The sequence below is a fragment of the Glandiceps talaboti genome, chromosome 11 (assembly GCF_964340395.1).
Source record: "Glandiceps talaboti chromosome 11, keGlaTala1.1, whole genome shotgun sequence".
Taxonomy (NCBI): domain Eukaryota; kingdom Metazoa; phylum Hemichordata; class Enteropneusta; family Spengelidae; genus Glandiceps; species Glandiceps talaboti.
Genome location: NC_135559.1, coordinates 22,443,284 through 22,467,714, shown reverse-complemented (window position 1 = coordinate 22,467,714; position 24,431 = coordinate 22,443,284). Strand labels below are relative to the sequence as shown.

The window sequence follows — 24,431 nt, the reverse complement described above, 5'->3', positions numbered from 1 at the left end:
GGGAAAGTAATCGCACACAGGGTACAGGGTACAGAGTACAGAGTACAGGGTACAGGGTACAGAGTACAAATCACAGAGGACAGGGTACAGAGTACAGGGTACAGGGTACAAAGTACAGAGTACAAAGTACAGAGTACAGGGTACAGAGTTGAGAGTAGAGAGTACAGGGTACAGAGTACAGGGTACAAAGTACAGAGTACAGGGTACAAAGTACAGGGTACAGAGTAGAGAGTACAGGGTACAAAGTACAGGGTACAAAGTACAGAGTACAGGGTACAAAGTACAGGGTACAGAGTAGAGAGTACAGGGTACAAAGTACAGAGTACAGGGTACAGAGTACAGAGTACAGAGTACAGGGTACAGAGTACAGAGTACAGGGTACAAAGTACAGAGTACAGGGTACGGGGTACAGAGTTCAAAGTACAGAGTACAGGGTGCAGAGTACAAAGTACAGAGTACAGGGTACAGAGTACAGGGTACAGAGTGCAGGGTACAGAGTACAGGGTACAAAGTACAGAGTACAGGGTACAAAGTACAGAGTACAGGGTACAGAGTACAGAGTACAGAGTACAGGGTACAGAGTACAGAGTACAGAGTACAGAGTACAGGGTACAGAGTACAGGGTACAGAGTACAGAGTACAGAGTACAGAGTACAGGGTACAAAGTACAGAGTACAAAGTACAGAGTACAGGGTACGGGGTACAGAGTTCAAAGTACAGAGTACAGGGTGCAGAGTACAAAGTACAGAGTACAGGGTACAGAGTACAGAGTGCAGGGTACAGGGTACAGAGTACAGAGTACTGGGTACAAAGTACAGAGTACAGGGTACAGAGTACAGAGTACAGGGTACAAAGTACAGAGTACAGGGTACAAAGTACAGAGTACAGGGTACAGAGTACAGAGTACAGAGTACAGGGTACAAAGTACAGAGTACAGGGTACAGAGTTCAAAGTACAGAGTACAGGGTGCAGAGTACAAAGTACAGAGTACAGGGTACAGAGTACAGAGTGCAGGGTACAGGGTACAGAGTACAGAGTACAGAGTACTGGGTACAAAGTACAGAGTACAGAGTACAGAGTACAGGGTACAAAGTACAGAATACAGGGTACAGAGTACAGAGTACAGGGTACAAAGTACAGAGTACAGGGTACAAAGTACAGAGTACAGGGTACAGAGTACAGAGTACAGAGTACAGAGTACAGGGTACAAAGTACAGAGTACAGGGTACAGAGTACAGAGTACAGGGTACAAAGTACAGAGTACAGGGTACAAAGTACAGAGTACAGAGTACAGGGTACAAAGTACAGAGTACAGAGTACAGGGTACAAAGTACAGAGTACAGAGTACAGGGTACAAAGTACAGGGTACAAAGTACAGAGTACAGAGTACAGAGTACAGAGTACGGGGTACAGAGTTCAAAGTACAGAGTACAGGGTGCAGAGTACAAAGTACAGAGTACAGAGTACAGGGTACAAAGTACAGAGTACAGAGTACAGGGTACAAAGTACAGAGTACAGGGTACAAAGTACAGAGTACAGAGTACAGGGTACAAAGTACAGAGTACAGAGTACAAAGTACAGAGTGCAGGGTACAGAGTACTGGGTACAGGGTACAGAGTACAGAGTGCAGGGTACAGAGTACAGGGTACAGAGTGCAGGGTACAGAGTACAGGGTACAGAGTACAGAGTACAGAGTGCAGGGTACATAGTACAGAGTACAGAGTACAGGGTACAGAGTACAAAGTACAGGGTACAGAGTACAGAGTACAAAGTACAGAGTACAGGGTAAAGAGTACAGAGTACAAAGTACAGAGTAGAGTACAGGGTACAGGGTACAAAGTACAGGGTACAGGGTACAGGGTACAGAGTATAGGGTATAGAGTGCAGGGTACAGAGTACAGAGTACAGAGTACAGAGTACAGAGTACAAAGTACAGGGTACAGAGTGCAGGGTACAGAGTACAAAGTTCAGAGTACAGAGTACAGAGTACAAAGTACAACATTAAGTTACGCGTTTCAGAACACATCCCAAGTTTAAAGATGAAGAATGTGTACCTTCTGTTTTGAAGGCTTGTCATTGCTTTCCATCAATTTGGGCAGTTCTAAACCTAGTTGACTCGACTGAGTCTTATTGTGTAGTGAAGTTGGCATCTTGTATTGGTCCACATTACTTAATTATCTATTTAATCGGTTAGCCATGTCTCTCTCTCAAGAAGAGTGTGCCATTTAATTTTTTGGGGTGGGCTGGGGGATTTCCGAATAAAAACCCACACAGAACAGTGGAAAAAAATTGCTTACTAACTCAACATAGACAAAAAATATGCTCCCAGGGTATGAACTAGAAAAATGTTTTACTGTATTGTGGAAACTAGCTACAAAATATCAAATTGCCAGGTACATATGTCAGCGACACATAATCTTTTAATGATATTCTTGCCAAAGGTTTACGTTTACTCTTGGCTATTGCTGAAACAAAACAAAACAAAGCTCTATGCCATGAAATCATATTACTGACAATACTGACCTGACTTAGTACCTTGAATCCTGTAACGTTTTATAATAATGAAATGACAATAAAACATTGAATGGTATATTACATACAACATTATGGTTTGAGTATGTGTTTACTGCACTATATGTTTATAACTGTCTAAATTCTAATTGAAATTGTGATCAGGAGAAGGTATTGTTATCACATCAACATGTTAAAATAACACCAGATATAGCACTCTTAGTAATTGAAATTCAGAAATTTCCAAAGACGGGCGAGAAGAACCCCACCCCCATCGTCACCCCCACTCTGCTCTGCCGTACTTTGATTAAATCTTTCCAGGATATTGTTTGAAGGTATTATTATCGCCAGAAAGCACACTTTTTAGTTCAAATATCTCGAGGAAGAGGAAAGGAAAACCCCATCCTGTACTCACCTCACTTAGCCCCCTCAAACTTTTATTTAATGTAACCTGTTACTTTTGAAATAAGCCACATCCACCACGTGTATGTATGTATGTATGTATGTATGTATGTATGTACGTACGTACGTACGTACGTACGTACGTACGTATGTATGTATATATGTGTGTATGTATGTATGTATGTATGTATGAATGTATATATGTGTATGTATGTATGTATGTATATGTATGTGTGTGTATGTATGTATGTATGTATGTCTGTCTGTATGTGTATGTATATGTATGTATGAATGTATGTATGTATGCATGTATGTGTGTGTGTGTGTATGTATGTATGTATGTATGCATGTATGTATGTATGTATGTATGTATGTATGTATGTATATGTATGTATGTATGTATATGTGTGTGTGTATGTATGTATGTATGTATGTATTTATGACATGATATGATATATGTGTTTATATACTGGTACATATATAATGAAATGTGCATTGATTTTGCATGTAATGAAAAATTTACAAAAATAGTATTCTGTAGAGGACTCCTAACATGAGATTGATGCATTAACAGAGAACTAAAATTAATTCATTAAGACTGCAGTTGGGTAAAAGCTAAACTATGTGCGATTAGAACCTAATTGGATTGAACGCTACCCCTTGCCTGATCGCATAAGTTGGAATAAATTACGTGCTGGAAGGAAATCGTCTTTTACAATTGACTGAGCTCTTTTCTTTACTTGAGCGTTGTACAACTCATTAAGAGAAGGAAGTTGGCACCTAATGATGCTACTGGCAGTGTTAACGATTTGATTGAGGCGTCATATAATCTTTAGGGTGAAATTGTATTGAAAGCTGAGCTGTAATCGATGAATAGTTAGGTCTGGAATAGTTAGGTATTTTCTGGTCAAGGAAGCTCGTTACATTGAATAATGCTAATGAAATTGCATCCTCAAGCAAATTGGTATGGATCAAGAGACGGAGGGAGTCTAGATCTAATGTACTGACTGACTAGAGTCTCTAAACATTTCATTACTATCGATGTTAACGCAACTGGACGGTAGTCATCAAACATGTAACCGGTGAACGCTTTGGCACAGGAATGATGATCGCTTTCTTAAATATATTTGGGACATAACAGATCTTCAAGGACCAATTGAATGTGTCGCAAATAATTTCACACAGTTCATCCCTGCATGATCGATAAAGACGGGGACCTGGCGCCTTCTTCACTTTCAGTTTGGATAGAACGCGATGAGTGTCCTCATGCGATACCTCAAACGGTTGAGGTAGACTGTCGCTACTGATCACATGTAGTGTGCCCAGGGGTTGATCAAAATTCATTGAGTTTGTCTGGCAAGGAAGGATTGTCACTGGGTGCAGACTTTGACTTGAACCCTGTGTATGTATGTATGTATGTATGTATGTATGTATGTATGTATGTATGTATACATTCTCCTTTCTGATGATTTACAAGGTGATAACACATGAGAGCAGGGCCTAAACTATAATTATGTTATTGTTATATAGTTATGTTGAGTATATACACACTGAGAGTTATTAAGATATATCTTTATTCTTTATTTTTATGGTATCCAGAAAAGATAATATTTCAACATAGGAAATGACTTAACGTTTTACTCTGTGAAGTGTAAAATATCTTTTTTGTCAAGTTAATTTCAAATAATCTGCTGTACTGAAACAATTTGACACAAGTTATGAGTTTTAAGACAGACCCTGACTTTCAGTTACGTGACGGTACAAAAACCAGCAAGGATTGTCTCTGTCATTCTCTTATTTGATCATTTAAACCAAATCTTTATTGTCATCATAATCTAAGGGATTATCACATAATGTTGCACAAGCTTATTAAGTGAACTTCATATGTTTTGGACAAAATCCACTCCCTCTCCCTCTAAACAACATTCACAGTGCAACATTGACATCTTTATACATGATGTATAAAACAATGATGAAAAGTGTTGTGGTCACACCACTACCATCGATACAATGTAAAAACATGATGGTAAACACATTCAAATACTACAGGAAACCCAGCACTGTATCTTACATTAGAAGTATATTTTACATTAACTTATCAACATCTAAGTAGTAAATACAGAACTTGTCATCATTGAAGGCATGAAAGCTTTTGATATTGATCAGAAGAGCGAAAATGAAGTTCAGCAATTGCATTGACCCCAGACCCCCTCCCCTTTAAACAAAGTTCATTTGTTGAGCTTGTGTGACATTGTGTGACGGTCCCTACATTATTCCAATAATTGTTCTGGAACAAGGTCAATACACTTTAGTCTAGTCACCCACTTTTCAATAGAGGTCATCCACCTCACAATGGGAGAAATGATGGCTGAAATCACATGGCAGTACATGAAGCAGTCTTTCTGATAACCAGAACATCACTTTAGGCTATGAGTAGACATTGCTATGTATAATGTTATGAACTAACATAAATTGACAGTGTAGAATCCTATTTAGCTGTCAGCAAATTATATAATGTCTTCTAACAAAATTCAATGAAAATGACATTTCACCTTGGAGTCCAAAGTCAAGGTCACTAAAGTACACTTTATGAACACTTACATGACACTTCTTGGTACATGCATGAATCAAGTCCATGACATACAGAAAACTTAACATATATTTGAAATTCAACATAAACTGATTACAAATCTACACACTCCACAAAAGGGTTGTGTATGTTTTGAAGGTTATACTACAATTTATTTTATTTTATCTACAAATGACAACTTCCATAGCAATGTACCATTTCCTCTCACACACAGACAAGTTTGACTTACTGCACACAAGTTTAAGTGTGTGGTACTCACGGTATTTGCCATGAGTGCTTGCAGTGTCTGTGCTTTCATGAGCATTGACAGTGCAGTAGGAAATGCAAATTCCCTTGACTACCCACACTAGCATTAAAGTGGCATGGGGTTCTGTTATTGTTACACATAACATATGTTAATCTGAAACAGCAAATTTTCACAATAATCATACTATGCAATAATGTTATTTAGTGTACAAGGATGATCATATACTCATTTGCATATCATGTGCATACAGACATGCTGCAATATTTGTGGTATTGCACTGCAGTGCACATACCACTAGTAACATTTGTGTACTGGTGCAAGTAATCACTGGTATGTATGTAACAACAGTTGTGTCCCCCTCATTATAATGGTACTGGTCTATCATTTTATCCATTTGAACCAAATCTATGAAATTCTCTCTCATTTTGGTCAACAACAGATACAAATTGTTAAATTCTCATGCTAATTACCTGGAACACCCATTACTACAGAACTACACCTGTTTATAGCAATATTTAATTGTATATATATATAATAGCTATGGAATTTGTCATGGTTGGTATTTGGTAGGAATTCTTATTCACTCCAGATATAGCTTTTTATACCAGTAAACAACACACAAGTTATCCTGTTACTATGGTTACATGTATTATTGGCAGTCAGCTTTGCATGTGTTCATAGTCAACTGACAATATTCTACAAATACATCATCAGCTGGTGTACTATATCAATAACTATACATACTGCACATTTTAAAATCAATTGTCAAAAACTAAATCCAACTTTATGGTTTCTTTTTAAGACAGGTCTCAAAACCACAGAACTTCCACCTCTTTTCAAGAGTTGCCCCAACACCAAAGAGTTCCTGTTCAAACACAGTTGGTAATTTGATCATCAAGTCTTCTACATCAGCTGGGGAGACTTTAGAATCTAGTCTTGAAATGTAGGACCACAAATACTCCACTGATGCTCCAAATGGATGGACATGAAGAAATGTAGCCAGCAAACCTATTAATAAATAACATATAGTTACTGTTGTGTTCAACTGAAAATTAAATGTGTTATAATTTCATTTTCAACTGAGCATTAACTGTCACTGTCACTTGTACAGTCATATCAAGATATCACCAAATGTGACTGAAAACAATGTAAATAGGTTCTATACTAGCTGTACAGAAGTACTCAACATACCAACATACAAATACCTGTGCACACACCCCCACACCCCCCCACACACACCTACACCAATACCCACCCACACACACACACATATATACCTACACATAAATACATTGGCATTCACACGTACCTACATACATACAAATAACTTCTTGTCTGAAGTATCTAATAGGGTTTGTGAGAGCATTGATTTCATTCATACTGTGTACCATCAGAAATGATCGCGAGTTTGTAGCGAGTTACACAACAGCCACCGGCCATATAAGTAGGTTTGGAGTAGGGTACAAAAATCAAGATCGGCCGATTCATGCGAGTTCACTCGAGATAAACTTAATTTCATTCACAACCTGTGGTTATTGAAGTGTTGTTTACGATACTTTTGATTTTACAAGGAACTGAACCTGGGCTGAATGCTAATAAGTACAACATTTTGGTACAGTGTTCTCCAGGCACAGGAGTCTGGAAATCTGGTCAAACGTGTACATGGCACTCCATACTACCCGTGCGGTGCCAATATATCAGCATTAATTTTCCAATTTCCCATGAATCTTTTATCATTCTTATTTCATACTATTTAACTCCCTACAAATGTTGGTTATCCTAGGAGATTTAAATGAGACTAGTAACTTTTACACTAATCTTTCAAATTGCCCATTCACATTCACTCAGGTCATGCATCTATCAACGCTTGCTGTTCACGCTATGTCTGCCTGTTGGACTCACTTGATATGGTCAGAAAATACTGTTTCTTCAAGGGAATGGCCCTATAAACAGGCATATTTAGTCACATTGACAATTGTTCACAAGTCAGGTATAAGTCTGAGTACAAGTTAGATACACACATTCGGTGAACCATGTTTCAAGTATGCTTGCACTACAGAACGTATGGGATCATTATATTATTACTCATGAATATTTAATATTATTAAAAGCTGAAATACCAGTCCATTCATCGTTACAAACCCAAAGTCTTTATTTTACAGTGTTGTGGAAGAAATCACAGCTCTGGTTTGTGAGAATGACCTGTACCTACACATATACTTATTATACACACAAACACGTATCCACACACCTACTTAAATACAAACATACAAACACCTACACACACATAACCCACACATACATAAACATAAATACACATCCCCCCCCCCCCCCCACACACACACAGTTCTTGTAATATAACTATTGTCATCTACTATCAATAATAACCGTACTTACCAACCAATAAAGCTTCTAGTTCACTGACTTTCATTTTATCTACTTTTTCTTTAACCTTTTCTGTAGTTTCTTGGCTAGATGTGGGTGATGTATCTTTTTCTGCTTCTGTGTCTGTTTTCTCTTCAGTTTCATTTTCTGTACTCTTTTCTTGAACATCCTCATCTTTCTGTATTTCTTTAACAACTGCTGCCTTCTTTAGCCACTGCATAAGAGGACCTGGTTTCTGTAGGTTTATAATAAATAATCTGACCTCAATTGTGGGTTTATAATAAATAATCTGACCTCAATTGTGGGTTTATAATAAATAATCTGATCTCAATTGTGGGTTTATAATAAATAATCTGACCTCAATTGTGGGTTTATAATAAATAATCTGACCTCAATTGTGGGTATATAATAAATAACCTGACCTCAATTGTGGGTTTATAATAAATAACCTGACCTCAAGAGTGGGTTTATAATAAATAACCTGACCTCAATTGTAGGTTTATAATAAATAATCTGACCTCAATTGTGGGTTTACAATAAATAACCTGACCTCAATTTGTGGGTTTATAATAAATAACCTGACCTCAATTGTGGGTTTACAATAAATAACCTGTCCTCAAATTGTGGGTTTATAATAAATAACCTGACCTCAATTGTGGGTTTATAATAAATAATCTGACCTAAATTGTGGGTTTATAATAAATAACCTGACCTCAAGAGTGGGCTTATAATAAATAATCTGACCTCAATTGTGGGTTTATAATAAATAACCTGACCTCAATTGTAGGTTTATAATAAATAACCTGACCTAAATTGTGGGTTTATAATAAATAACCTGACCTCAATTGTGGGTTTATAATAAATAATCTGACCTCAATTGTGGGTTTACAATAAATAACCTGACCTCAATTGTGGGTTTATAATAAATAATCTGACCTAAATTGTGGGTTTATAATAAATAATCTGACCTCAATTGTGGGTTTATAATAAATAATCTGACCTCAATTGTGGGTTTATAATAAATAACCTGACCTAAATTGTGGGTTTATAATAAATAACCTGACCTAAATTGTGGGTTTATAATAAATAACCTGACCTAAATTGTGGGTTTATAATAAATAATCTGACCTCAATTGTGGGTTTATAATAAATAACCTGACCTCAATTGTAGGTTTATAATAAATAACCTGACCTAAATTGTGGGTTTACAATAAATAACCTGACCTAAATTGTGGGTTTATAATAAATAACCTGACCTAAATTGTGGGTTTATAATAAATAATCTGACCTCAATTGTGGGTTTATAATAAATAACCTGACATCAATTGTGGGTTTATAATAAATAACCTGACCTCAATTGTGGGTTTATAATAAATAACCTGACCTAAATTGTGGGTTTATAATAAATAACCTGACCTCAATTGTGGGTTTATAATAAATAATCTGACCTCAATTGTAGGTTTATAATAAATAATCTGACCTAAATTGTGGGTTTATAACAAATAACCTGACCTAAATTGTGGGCTTATAATAAATAATCTGACCTCAAGAGTGGGTTTATAATAAATAACCTGACCATAACAGGTGAAATTGCAACAAGGAATAGTCTTCATATTTTAATGAAATATGCTGATTTCCAGTCTCCTAATCCACAATGGACACAGACCATGCTGCAGAAATTGCCACAAACACCTTACACTTACTTGAGGAAATGAACCACTTTCAAATTCGACACAAACCTAATGAACAACTTTGACATTAGGTAGGTATCCATTATGGTAAGTACCACCATTTATGATAATGTATGTAAATATGGTACCGCCATTTATGATAATGTATGTAAATATGGTACCGCCATTTATGATAATGTATGTAAATATGGTACCACCATTTATGATAATGTATGTAAATATGGTACCACCATTTATGATAATGTATGTAAATATGGTACCACCATTTATGATAATGTATGTAAATATGGTACCACCATTTATGATAATGTATGTAAATATGTAATACCTGTAATTCTGTGAGTACCTTACAGTTGTAACAGACTAAATGGTATATCGTATCAATTACTTGCACATTAGACGATACACATTGATATGATATGCTTGTAAAATAATAAAGGAAGTTAGTTTTAATGAGGGTGATTTTTAAGCATGTCTTGTAGCCACATACCTCTTGTTTTTTCTCAACTTCAGGTTTTTCACTTTGCTTGGCTTCCGCCCTGGCTGCCATTAATTGCTGGGAGAAAGAATAGAGATGACATTGTAACATGACTGTCTGTATAAATTAGTTGATTTCATATCATTATAAATAGCAACACTTATCTACTGTAACGTCTGTAGTATATACTGTCATGTTTTATATCAATGTCTTATCTACTGTAACGTCTGTAGTATATACTGTCATGTTTTATATCAATGTCTTATCTACTGTAACGTCTGTAGTATATACTGTCATGTTTTATATCAATGTCTTATCTACTGTAACGTCTGTAGTATATACTGTCATGTTTTATATCAATGTCTTATCTACTGTAACGTCTGTAGTATATACTGTCATGTTTTATATCAATGTCATATCTACTGTAACGTCTGTAGTATATACTGTCATGTTTTATATCAATGTCATATCTACTGTAACGTCTGTAGTATATACTGTCATGTTTTATATCAATGTCATATCTACTGTAGCGTCTGTAGTATATACTGTCATGTTTTATATCAATGTCTTATCTACTGTAACGTCTGTAGTATATACTGTCATGTTTTATATCAATGTCATATCTACTGTAACATCTGTAGTATATACTGTCATGTTTTATATCAATGTCTTATCTACTGTAACGTCTGTAGTATATACTGTCATGTTTTGTATCAATGTCTTATCTACTGTAACGTCTGTAGTATATACTGTCATGTTTTATATCAATGTCTTATCTACTGTAACGTCTGTAGTATATACTGTCATGTTTTATATCAATGTCATATCTACTGTAATGGCTGTAGTACATACTGTCATGTTTTATATCAATGTCTTACCTACTGTAATGTCTGTAGTATATAGTCATGTTTTATATCAATGTCTTATCTACTGTAACGTCTGTAGTATATACTGTCATGTTTTATATCAATGTCTTATCTACTGTAACGTCTGTAGTATATACTGTCATGTTTTATATCAATGTCTTATCTACTGTAACGTGTGTAGTATATACTGTCATGTTTTCTTACCTGTTGTAATCCTTGTAGTGCATGCTGTAATGCTTTGATATTTGTTTCCTTGATGTCACTAAATTGTTTGTACTCTGTTTTTAGGATGTCTACTTCATTCTTGTATGCCTCTAGTTGACACCGAAGACTGTCGTTTTCTTCCTTCAAGTGATCTACTTCACCAGGTTGACTTATCATATCTATCAATTCATACAAAATCAGATGTTAACTAATTAATGCATGAAGCATGTTCCAAGGCAGCTCAACATGTTACTATACCAAACTAAGGCAGTTCAACATGTTACTATACCAAACTAAGGCAGCTCAACATGTTACTATAACCAAACTGTTACTATACCAAACTAAGGCAGCTCAACATGTTACTATACCAAACTAAGGCAGCTCAACATGTTACTATACCAAACTGTTACTATACCAAACTAAGGCAGCTCAACATGTTACTATACCAAACTGCTGTTTACTTTAGAAATAGTAATGTTTGTGTGTGAGATACAGAATGATGGCTTACGCTTCATATTGGTATGCAGATTGTTTTTGAACAAGTGGGATTTGTAGTTTTTGTGATTTTTTTCTGAGAGTGCAGACATTCCTTATGAGCAAGGAATTACATGTATTGGGAAAGGAGTAGAGTTATGTAAAAATTGAGTACAACTGTACAGTTTCTGTGATAGTTTCTTAAAAATGTTTATAATAATAATAATCTTTATTTTGCACTATAGGCCACCGGCCCTACGTGCCTTAAGTCAGAACAGAAAAATACATTTACAGTCAAAGGTGTGTTATGTTACAGAGTGAGCATCATTGCATAATTTGAAAGCATAAAATAGAAATTTACTGACATTACGGGTAATTTCTCTCTTATTTGTGTTCAATAATTGTACAAATTTATCCATATTTGGTTGGTAGTGGTAGAATTGGGGAATATATTTTTTTATAAGCTCGTTGTACAAAGGACATACTAGCAGAAAGTGGAATTCATCCTCAATTGTTGCATTGTCACAGGAACATACCCTTCGTTCTCTTGGACAACCAGTATATCTCCCCTTTTCAATATTTAGTGTGTGAGATGATATGCGGAATGATGTCAGTACAATTTTGAAAATGGGTTTCATTGAGATGTGGAAATAGCTTTTGATACATAGTGAAGTTTTAAAGTTTTTTAAAAATGTTTATCCACATTACAGACACCATCATTTTACTCTTGCTATGTGCTAGAGGCCGTGTGACTATACATGTATACATACCACTGTCTGTCTCAATCACAATTCTTTATCATACATGTATACATACCACTGTCTGTCTCTCAATCACAATTCTTTATCGTACATGTATACATACCACTGTCTGTCTCAATTACAATTCTTTATCATACATGTATACATACCACTGTCTGTCTTAATCACAATTCTTTATGATACATGTATACATATCACTGTCTGTCTCAATCACAATTCTTTATCATACATGTATACATATCACTGTCTGTCTCTCAATTACAATTCTTTGTCATACATGTATACATATCACTGTCTGTCTCAATCACAATTCTTTATCATACATGTATACATATCACTGTCTGTCTCAATCACAATTCTTTATCATACATGTATACATACCACTGTCTGTCTCAATCACAATTCTTTATCATACATGTATACATACCACTGTCTGTCTCTCAATCACAATTCTTTATCATACATGTATACATACCACTGTCTGTCTCAATTACAATTCTTTATCATACATGTATACATACCACTGTCTGTCTCAATCACAATTCTTTATCATACATGTATACATATCACTGTCTGTCTTAATTACAATTCTTTATCATACATGTATACATACCACTGTCTGTCTCAATTACAATTCTTTATCATACATGTATACATACCACTGTCTGTCTCTCAATCACAATTCTTTATCATACATGTATACATACCACTGTCTGTCTCTCAATCACAATTCTTTATCATACATGTATACATATCACTGTCTGTCTCAATCACAATTCTTTGTCATACATGTATACATACCACTGTCTGTCTTAATCACAATTCTTTATGATACATGTATACATATCACTGTCTGTCTTAATCACAATTCTTTATCATACATGTATACATACCACTGTCTCTCAATCACAATTCTTTATCATACATGTATACATACCACTGTCTGTCTCAATTACAATTCTTTATCATACATGTATACATACCACTGTCTGTCTCTCAATCACAATTCTTTATCATACATGTATACATATCACTGTCTGTCTCAATTACAATTCTTTGTCATACATGTATACATACCACTGTCTGTCTCAATCACAATTCTTTATGATACATGTATACATACCACTGTCTGTCTCTCAATCACAATTCTTTATCATACATGTATACATATCACTGTCTGTCTCAATCACAATTCTTTATGATACATGTATACATACCACTGTCTGTCTCTCAATCACAATTCTTTATCATACATGTATACATATCACTGTCTGTCTTAATCACAATTTTTTATCATACATGTATACATACCACTGTCTGTCTTAATCACAATTCTTTATCATACATGTATACATATCACTGTCTGTCTTAATCACAATTTTTTATCATACATGTATACATATCACTGTCTGTCTCAATCACAATTCTTTATGATACATGTATACATATCACTGTCTGTCTCAATCACAATTCTTTATCATACATGTATACATACCACTGTCTGTCTCAATCACAATTCTTTATCATACATGTATACATACCACTGTCTGTCTCTCAATCACAATTCTTTATCATACATGGATACATATCACTGTCTGTCTCAATCACAATTCTTTATCATACATGTATACATACCACTGTCTGTCTGTCTCAATCACAATTCTTTATCATACATGTATACATACCACTGTCTGTCTCAATCACAATTCTTTATCATACATGTATACATACCACTGTCTGTCTCAATCACAATTCTTTATCATACATGTATACATACCACTGTCTGTCTTAATCACAATTCTTTATCATACATGTATACATACCACTGTCTGTCTCAATCACAATTCTTTATCATACATGTATACATATCACTGTCTGTCTGTCTCAATCACAATTCTTTATCATACATGTATACATATCACTGTCTGTCTCAATCACAATTCTTTATCATACATGTATACATATCACTGTCTGTCTCAATCACAATTCTTTATCATACATGTATACATACCACTGTCTGTCTCAATCACAATTCTTTATCATACATGTATACATACCACTGTCTGTCTCTCAATCACAATTCTTTGTCATACATGTATACATACCACTGTCTGTCTCAATCACAATTCTTTATCATACATGTATACATATCACTGTCTGTCTCAATCACAATTCTTTATGATACATGTATACATACCACTGTCTGTCTCTCAATCACAATTCTTTATCATACATGTATACATACCACTGTCTGTCTCTCAATCACAATTCTTTATCATACATGTATACATATCACTGTCTGTCTCAATCACAATTCTTTATCATACATGTATACATACCACTGTCTGTCTCAATCACAATTCTTTATGATACATGTATACATACCACTGTCTGTCTCTCAATCACAATTCTTTATCATACATGTATACATACCACTGTCTGTCTCTCAAACACAATTCTTTATCATACATGTATACATACCACTGTCTGTCTCAATCACAATTCTTTATCATACATGTATACATACCACTGTCTGTGTTAATCACAATTCTTTATCATACATGTATACATACCACTGTCTGTCTCAATCACAATTCTTTATCATACATGTATACATACCACTGTCTGTCTCTCAATCACAATTCTTTATCATACATGTATACATACCACTGTCTGTCTCAATCACAATTCTTTATCATACATGTATACATACCACTGTCTGTCTCTCAATCACAATTCTTTGTCATACATGTATACATATCACTGTCTGTCTCAATCACAATTCTTTATCATACATGTATACATATCACTGTCTGTCTTAATCACAATTCTTTATCATACATGTATACATATCACTGTCTGTCTCTCAATCACAATTCTTTATCATACATGTATACATATCACTGTCTGTCTCTCAATCACAATTCTTTATCATACATGTATACATACCACTGTCTGTCTCAATTACAATTCTTTATCATACATGTATACATATCACTGTCTGTCTCAATCACAATTCTTTATCATACATGTATACATACCACTGTCTGTCTTAATCACAATTCTTTATCATACATGTATACATATCACTGTCTGTCTCAATCACAATTCTTTATCATACATGTATACATATCACTGTCTGTCTCTCAATCACAATTCTTTATCATACATGTATACATATCACTGTCTGTCTCAATCACAATTCTTTATCATAGATGTATACATATCACTGTCTGTCTTAATCACAATTCTTTATCATACATGTATACATACCACTGTCTGTCTCAATCACAATTCTTTATCATACATGTATACATATCACTGTCTGTCTCAATCACAATTCTTTATCATACATGTATACATACCACTGTCTGTCTCTCAATCACAATTCTTTATCATACATGTATACATATCACTGTCTGTCTCAATCACAATTCTTTATCATACATGTATACATATCACTGTCTGTCTCTCAATCACAATTCTTTATCATACATGTATACATATCACTGTCTGTCTCAATCACAATTCTTTATCATAGATGTATACATATCACTGTCTGTCTTAATCACAATTCTTTATCATACATGTATACATATCACTGTCTGTCTCAATCACAATTCTTTATCATACATGTATACATATCACTGTCTGTCTCAATCACAATTCTTTATCATACATGTATACATACCACTGTCTGTCTCAATCACAATTCTTTATGATAAATGTATACATACCACTGTCTGTCTTAATCACAATTCTTTATCATACATGTATACATATCACTGTCTGTCTTAATCACAATTCTTTATCATACATGTATACATACCACTGTCTGTCTCTCAATCACAATTCTTTATCATAGATGTATACATATCACTGTCTGTCTCAATCACAATTCTTTATCATACATGTATACATACCACTGTCTGTCTCAATCACAATTCTTTATCATTACATGTATACATACCACTGTCTGTCTCAATCACAATTCTTTATCATACATGTATACATATCACTGTCTGTCTCAATCACAATTCTTTATCATACATGTATACATACCACTGTCTGTCTGTCTCAATCACAATTCTTTATCATACATGTATACATATCACTGTCTGTCTCAATCACAATTCTTTATCATACATGTATACATACCACTGTCTGTCTTAATCACAATTCTTTATCATACATGTATACATACCACTGTCTGTCTCAATCACAATTCTTTATCATACATGTATACATACCACTGTCTGTCTCAATCACAATTCTTTATCATACATGTATACATACCACTGTCTGTCTTAATCACAATTTTTTTATCATACATGTATACATACCACTGTCTCTCTCAATCACAATTCTTTATCATACATGTATACATACCACTGTCTGTCTCAATCACAATTTTTTATCATACATGTATACATATCACTGTCTGTCTCTCAATCACAATTCTTTATCATACATGTATACATACCACTGTCTGTCTTAATCACAATTTTTTATCATACATGTATACATACCACTGTCTGTCTCAATCACAATTTTTTATCATACATGTATACATACCACTGTCTGTCTCAATCACAATTCTTTATCATACATGTATACATATCACTGTCTGTCTCAATCACAATTCTTTATCATACATGTATACATACCACTGTCTGTCTCTCAATCACAATTCTTTATCATACATGTATACATACCACTGTCTGTCTTAATCACAATTTTTTATCATACATGTATACATACCACTGTCTGTCTCAATCACAATTTTTTATCATACATGTATACATATCACTGTCTGTCTCAATCACAATTCTTTATCATACATGTATACATACCACTGTCTGTCTTAATCACAATTCTTTATCATACATGTATACATATCACTGTCTGTCTCAATCACAATTTTTTATCATACATGTATACATACCACTGTCTGTCTCAATCACAATTCTTTATCATACATGTATACATACCACTGTCTGTCTGTCTTAATCACAATTCTTTATCATACATGTATACATACCACTGTCTGTCTGTCTTAATCACAATTTTTTATCATACATGTATACATACCACTGTCTGTCTCAATCACAATTCTTTATCATACATGTATACATATCACTGTCTGTCTCAATCACAATTCTTTATCATACATGTATACATATCACTGTCTGTCTCAATCACAATTCTTTATCATACATGTATACATATCACTGTCTGTCTCAATCACAATTCTTTATCATACATGTATACATATCACTGTCTGTCTCAATCACAATTCTTTATCATACATGTATACATACCACTGTCTGTCTCTCAATCACAATTCTTTATTATAGATGTATACATACCACTGTCTGTCTCAATCACAATTCTTTATTATACATGTATACATATCACTGTCTGTCTTAATCACAATTCTTTATTATACATGTATACATATCACTGTCTGTCTCAATCACAATTCTTTATCATAGATGTATACATACCACTGTCTGTCTCAATCACAATTCTTTATCATACATGTATACATACCACTGTCTGTCTCTCAATCACAATTCTTTATCATACATGTATACATACCACTGTCTGTCTCAATCACAATTCTTTATTATACATGTATACATATCACTGTCTGTCTCAATCACAATTCTTTATCATACATGTATACATATCACTGTCTGTCTCAATCACAATTCTTTATCATACATGTATACATATCACTGTCTGTCTCAATCACAATTTTTTATCATACATGTATACATACCACTGTCTGTCTGTCTCAATCACAATTCTTTATCATACATGTATACATACCACTGTCTGTCTTAATCACAATTTTTTATCATACATGTATACATACCACTGTCTGTTTCAATCACAATTCTTTATTATAGATGTATACATATCACTGTCTGTCTCAATCACAATTCTTTATCATACATGTATACATATCACTGTCTGTCTTAATCACAATTCTTTATCATACATGTATACATATCACTGTCTGTCTCAATCACAATTCTTTATCATACATGTATACATATCACTGTCTGTCTCAATCACAATTTTTTATCATACATGTATACATATCACTGTCTGTCTCAATCACAATTTTTTATCATACATGTATACATACCACTGTCTGTCTGTCTTAATCACAATTCTTTATCATACATGTATACATACCACTGTCTGTCTCAATCACAATTCTTTATCATACATGTATACATATCACTGTCTGTCTCAATCACAATTCTTTATCATACATGTATACATATCACTGTCTGTCTCAATCACAATTCTTTATCATACATGTATACATATCACTGTCTGTCTCAATCACAATTTTTTATCATACATGTATACATACCACTGTCTGTCTCAATCACAATTCTTTATCATACATGTATACATACCACTGTCTGTCTGTCTTAATCACAATTCTTTATCATACATGTATACATACCACTGTCTGTCTGTCTTAATCACAATTTTTTATCATACATGTATACATACCACTGTCTGTCTCAATCACAATTCTTTATCATACATGTATACATATCACTGTCTGTCTCAATCACAATTCTTTATCATACATGTATACATATCACTGTCTGTCTCAATCACAATTCTTTATCATACATGTATACATACCACTGTCTGTCTCTCAATCACAATTCTTTATTATAGATGTATACATACCACTGTCTGTCTCAATCACAATTCTTTATTATACATGTATACATATCACTGTCTGTCTTAATCACAATTCTTTATTATACATGTATACATATCACTGTCTGTCTCAATCACAATTCTTTATCATAGATGTATACATACCACTGTCTGTCTCAATCACAATTCTTTATCATACATGTATACATACCACTGTCTGTCTCTCAATCACAATTCTTTATCATACATGTATACATACCACTGTCTGTCTTAATCACAATTCTTTATTATACATGTATACATATCACTGTCTGTCTTAATCACAATTCTTTATCATACATGTATACATACCACTGTCTGTCTCAATCACAATTCTTTATCATACATGTATACATACCACTGTCTGTCTCTCAATCACAATTCTTTATCATACATGTATACATACCACTGTCTGTCTCAATCACAATTCTTTATCATACATGTATACATATCACTGTCTGTCTTAATCACAATTCTTTATCATACATGTATACATACCACTGTCTGTCTTAATCACAATTCTTTATCATACATGTATACATATCACTGTCTGTCTCAATCACAATTCTTTATCATACATGTATACATATCACTGTCTGTCTTAATCACAATTCTTTATCATACATGTATACATATCACTGTCTGTCTCAATCACAATTCTTTATCATACATGTATACATACCACTGTCTGTCTCAATCACAATTCTTTATCATACATGTATACATATCACTGTCTGTCTCAATCACAATTCTTTATCATACATGTATACATACCACTGTCTGTCTTAATCACAATTTTTTATCATACATGTATACATATCACTGTCTGTCTCAATCACAATTCTTTATCATACATGTATACATATCACTGTCTGTCTTAATCACAATTTTTTATCATACATGTATACATATCACTGTCTGTCTCAATCACAATTCTTTATCATACATGTATACATATCACTGTCTGTCTCAATCACAATTCTTTATCATACATGTATACATATCACTGTCTGTCTCAATCACAATTCTTTATCATACATGTATACATACCACTGTCTGTCTTAATCACAATTTTTTATCATACATGTATACATATCACTGTCTGTCTCAATCACAATTCTTTATCATACATGTATACATATCACTGTCTGTCTTAATCACAATTTTTTATCATACATGTATACATATCACTGTCTGTCTCAATCACAATTCTTTATCATACATGTATACATATCACTGTCTGTCTCAATCACAATTTTTTATCATACATGTATACATACCACTGTCTGTCTGTCTTAATCACAATTCTTTATCATACATGTATACATACCACTGTCTGTCTGTCTTAATCACAATTTTTTATCATACATGTATACATACCACTGTCTGTCTCAATCACAATTCTTTATCATACATGTATACATATCACTGTCTGTCTCAATCACAATTCTTTATCATACATGTATACATATCACTGTCTGTCTCAATCACAATTTTTTATCATACATGTATACATACCACTGTCTGTCTGTCTCAATCACAATTCTTTATCATACATGTATACATACCACTGTCTGTCTTAATCACAATTTTTTATCATACATGTATACATATCACTGTCTGTTTCAATCACAATTCTTTATCATACATGTATACATATCACTGTCTGTCTTAATCACAATTCTTTATCATACATGTATACATATCACTGTCTGTCTCAATCACAATTTTTTATCATACATGTATACATATCACTGTCTGTCTCAATCACAATTTTTTATCATACATGTATACATACCACTGTCTGTCTGTCTTAATCACAATTCTTTATCATACATGTATACATACCACTGTCTGTCTGTCTTAATCACAATTTTTTATCATACATGTATACATACCACTGTCTGTCTCAATCACAATTCTTTATCATACATGTATACATATCACTGTCTGTCTCAATCACAATTCTTTATCATACATGTATACATATTACTGTCTGTCTCAATCACAATTCTTTATCATACATGTATACATATCACTGTCTGTCTCAATCACAATTCTTTATCATACATGTATACATATCACTGTCTGTCTCAATCACAATTTTTTATCATACATGTATACATACCACTGTCTGTCTCAATCACAATTCTTTATCATACATGTATACATACCACTGTCTGTCTGTCTTAATCACAATTTTTTATCATACATGTATACATACCACTGTCTGTCTCAATCACAATTCTTTATCATACATGTATACATATCACTGTCTGTCTCAATCACAATTCTTTATCATACATGTATACATATCACTGTCTGTCTCAATCACAATTCTTTATCATACATGTATACATACCACTGTCTGTCTCTCAATCACAATTCTTTATTATAGATGTATACATACCACTGTCTGTCTCAATCACAATTCTTTATTATACATGTATACATATCACTGTCTGTCTTAATCACAATTCTTTATTATACATGTATACATATCACTGTCTGTCTCAATCACAATTCTTTATCATAGATGTATACATACCACTGTCTGTCTCAATCACAATTCTTTATCATACATGTATACATACCACTGTCTCTCTCTCAATCACAATTCTTTATCATACATGTATACATACCACTGTCTGTCTCAATCACAATTCTTTATTATACATGTATACATATCACTGTCTGTCTCAATCACAATTTTTTATCATACATGTATACATATCACTGTCTGTCTTAATCACAATTCTTTATCATACATGTATACATACCACTGTCTGTCTCAATCACAATTCTTTATTATACATGTATACATATCACTGTCTGTCTCAATCACAATTTTTTATCATACATGTATACATATCACTGTCTGTCTTAATCACAATTCTTTATCATACATGTATACATACCACTGTCTGTCTGTCTTAATCACAATTTTTTATCATACATGTATACATACCACTGTCTGTCTCAATCACAATTCTTTATCATACATGTATACATATCACTGTCTGTCTCAATCACAATTCTTTATCATACATGTATACATATCACTGTCTGTCTCAATCACAATTTTTTATCATACATGTATACATACCACTGTCTGTCTGTTTCAATCACAATTCTTTATTATAGATGTATACATATCACTGTCTGTCTCAATCACAATTCTTTATCATACATGTATACATATCACTGTCTGTCTTAATCACAATTCTTTATCATACATGTATACATATCACTGTCTGTCTCAATCACAATTCTTTATCATACATGTATACATATCACTGTCTGTCTCAATCACAATTTTTTATCATACATGTATACATATCACTGTCTGTCTCAATCACAATTTTTTATCATACATGTATACATACCACTGTCTGTCTGTCTTAATCACAATTCTTTATCATACATGTATACATACCACTGTCTGTCTGTCTTAATCACAATTTTTTATCATACATGTATACATACCACTGTCTGTCTCAATCACAATTCTTTATCATACATGTATACATATCACTGTCTGTCTCAATCACAATTCTTTATCATACATGTATACATATCACTGTCTGTCTCAATCACAATTCTTTATCATACATGTATACATATCACTGTCTGTCTCAATCACAATTTTTTATCATACATGTATACATACCACTGTCTGTCTCAATCACAATTCTTTATCATACATGTATACATACCACTGTCTGTCTGTCTTAATCACAATTCTTTATCATACATGTATACATACCACTGTCTGTCTGTCTTAATCACAATTTTTTATCATACATGTATACATACCACTGTCTGTCTCAATCACAATTCTTTATCATACATGTATACATATCACTGTCTGTCTCAATCACAATTCTTTATCATACATGTATACATATCACTGTCTGTCTCAATCACAATTCTTTATCATACATGTATACATACCACTGTCTGTCTCTCAATCACAATTCTTTATTATAGATGTATACATACCACTGTCTGTCTCAATCACAATTCTTTATTATACATGTATACATATCACTGTCTGTCTTAATCACAATTCTTTATTATACATGTATACATATCACTGTCTGTCTCAATCACAATTCTTTATCATAGATGTATACATACCACTGTCTGTCTCAATCACAATTCTTTATCATACATGTATACATACCACTGTCTGTCTCTCAATCACAATTCTTTATCATACATGTATACATACCACTGTCTGTCTTAATCACAATTCTTTATTATACATGTATACATATCACTGTCTGTCTTAATCACAATTCTTTATCATACATGTATACATACCACTGTCTGTCTCAATCACAATTCTTTATCATACATGTATACATACCACTGTCTGTCTCTCAATCACAATTCTTTATCATACATGTATACATACCACTGTCTGTCTCAATCACAATTCTTTATCATACATGTATACATACCACTGTCTCTCTCAATCACAATTCTTTATCATACATGTATACATACCACTGTCTGTCTCAATCACAATTCTTTATCATTACATGTATACATATCACTGTCTGTCTCAATCACAATTCTTTATCATAGATGTATACATACCACTGTCTGTCTCAATCACAATTCTTTATCATACATGTATACATACCACTGTCTGTCTCAATCACAATTCTTTATTATACATGTATACATACCACTGTCTGTCTCAATCACAATTCTTTATCATACATGTATACATATCACTGTCTGTCTTAATCACAATTCTTTATCATACATGTATACATACCACTGTCTGTCTCAATCACAATTCTTTATCATACATGTATACATACCACTGTCTGTCTCAATCACAATTTTTTATCATACATGTATACATATCACTGTCTGTCTCAATCACAATTCTTTATTATACATGTATACATACCACTGTCTGTCTGTCTCAATCACAATTCTTTATCATACATGTATACATATCACTGTCTGTCTCAATCACAATTCTTTATCATACATGTATACATATCACTGTCTGTCTTAATCACAATTCTTTATCATACATGTATACATACCACTGTCTGTCTTAATCA

At 33.4% G+C, this 24,431-nt stretch overlaps 1 protein-coding gene across 1 annotated transcript in view; it reads right to left on the bottom strand.

The window, feature by feature from the left end:
- Positions 1–5,091: 5,091 nt before the first annotated feature.
- The window catches only part of LOC144441938 (ecto-NOX disulfide-thiol exchanger 2-like), a 47,145-nt gene continuing 27,805 nt past the window's right edge, over positions 5,092–24,431 (bottom strand). The window contains exons 10-13 of the mRNA XM_078131205.1: positions 11,375–11,553; positions 10,317–10,382; positions 8,148–8,370; positions 5,092–6,758 (exon numbers count right to left, since the gene is read on the bottom strand). Of these exons, the coding sequence (XP_077987331.1) occupies positions 6,535–6,758; positions 8,148–8,370; positions 10,317–10,382; positions 11,375–11,553 (692 nt within the window). The 3' untranslated portion in view covers positions 5,092–6,534. The remainder of the gene's footprint in view (positions 6,759–8,147; positions 8,371–10,316; positions 10,383–11,374; positions 11,554–24,431) is intronic.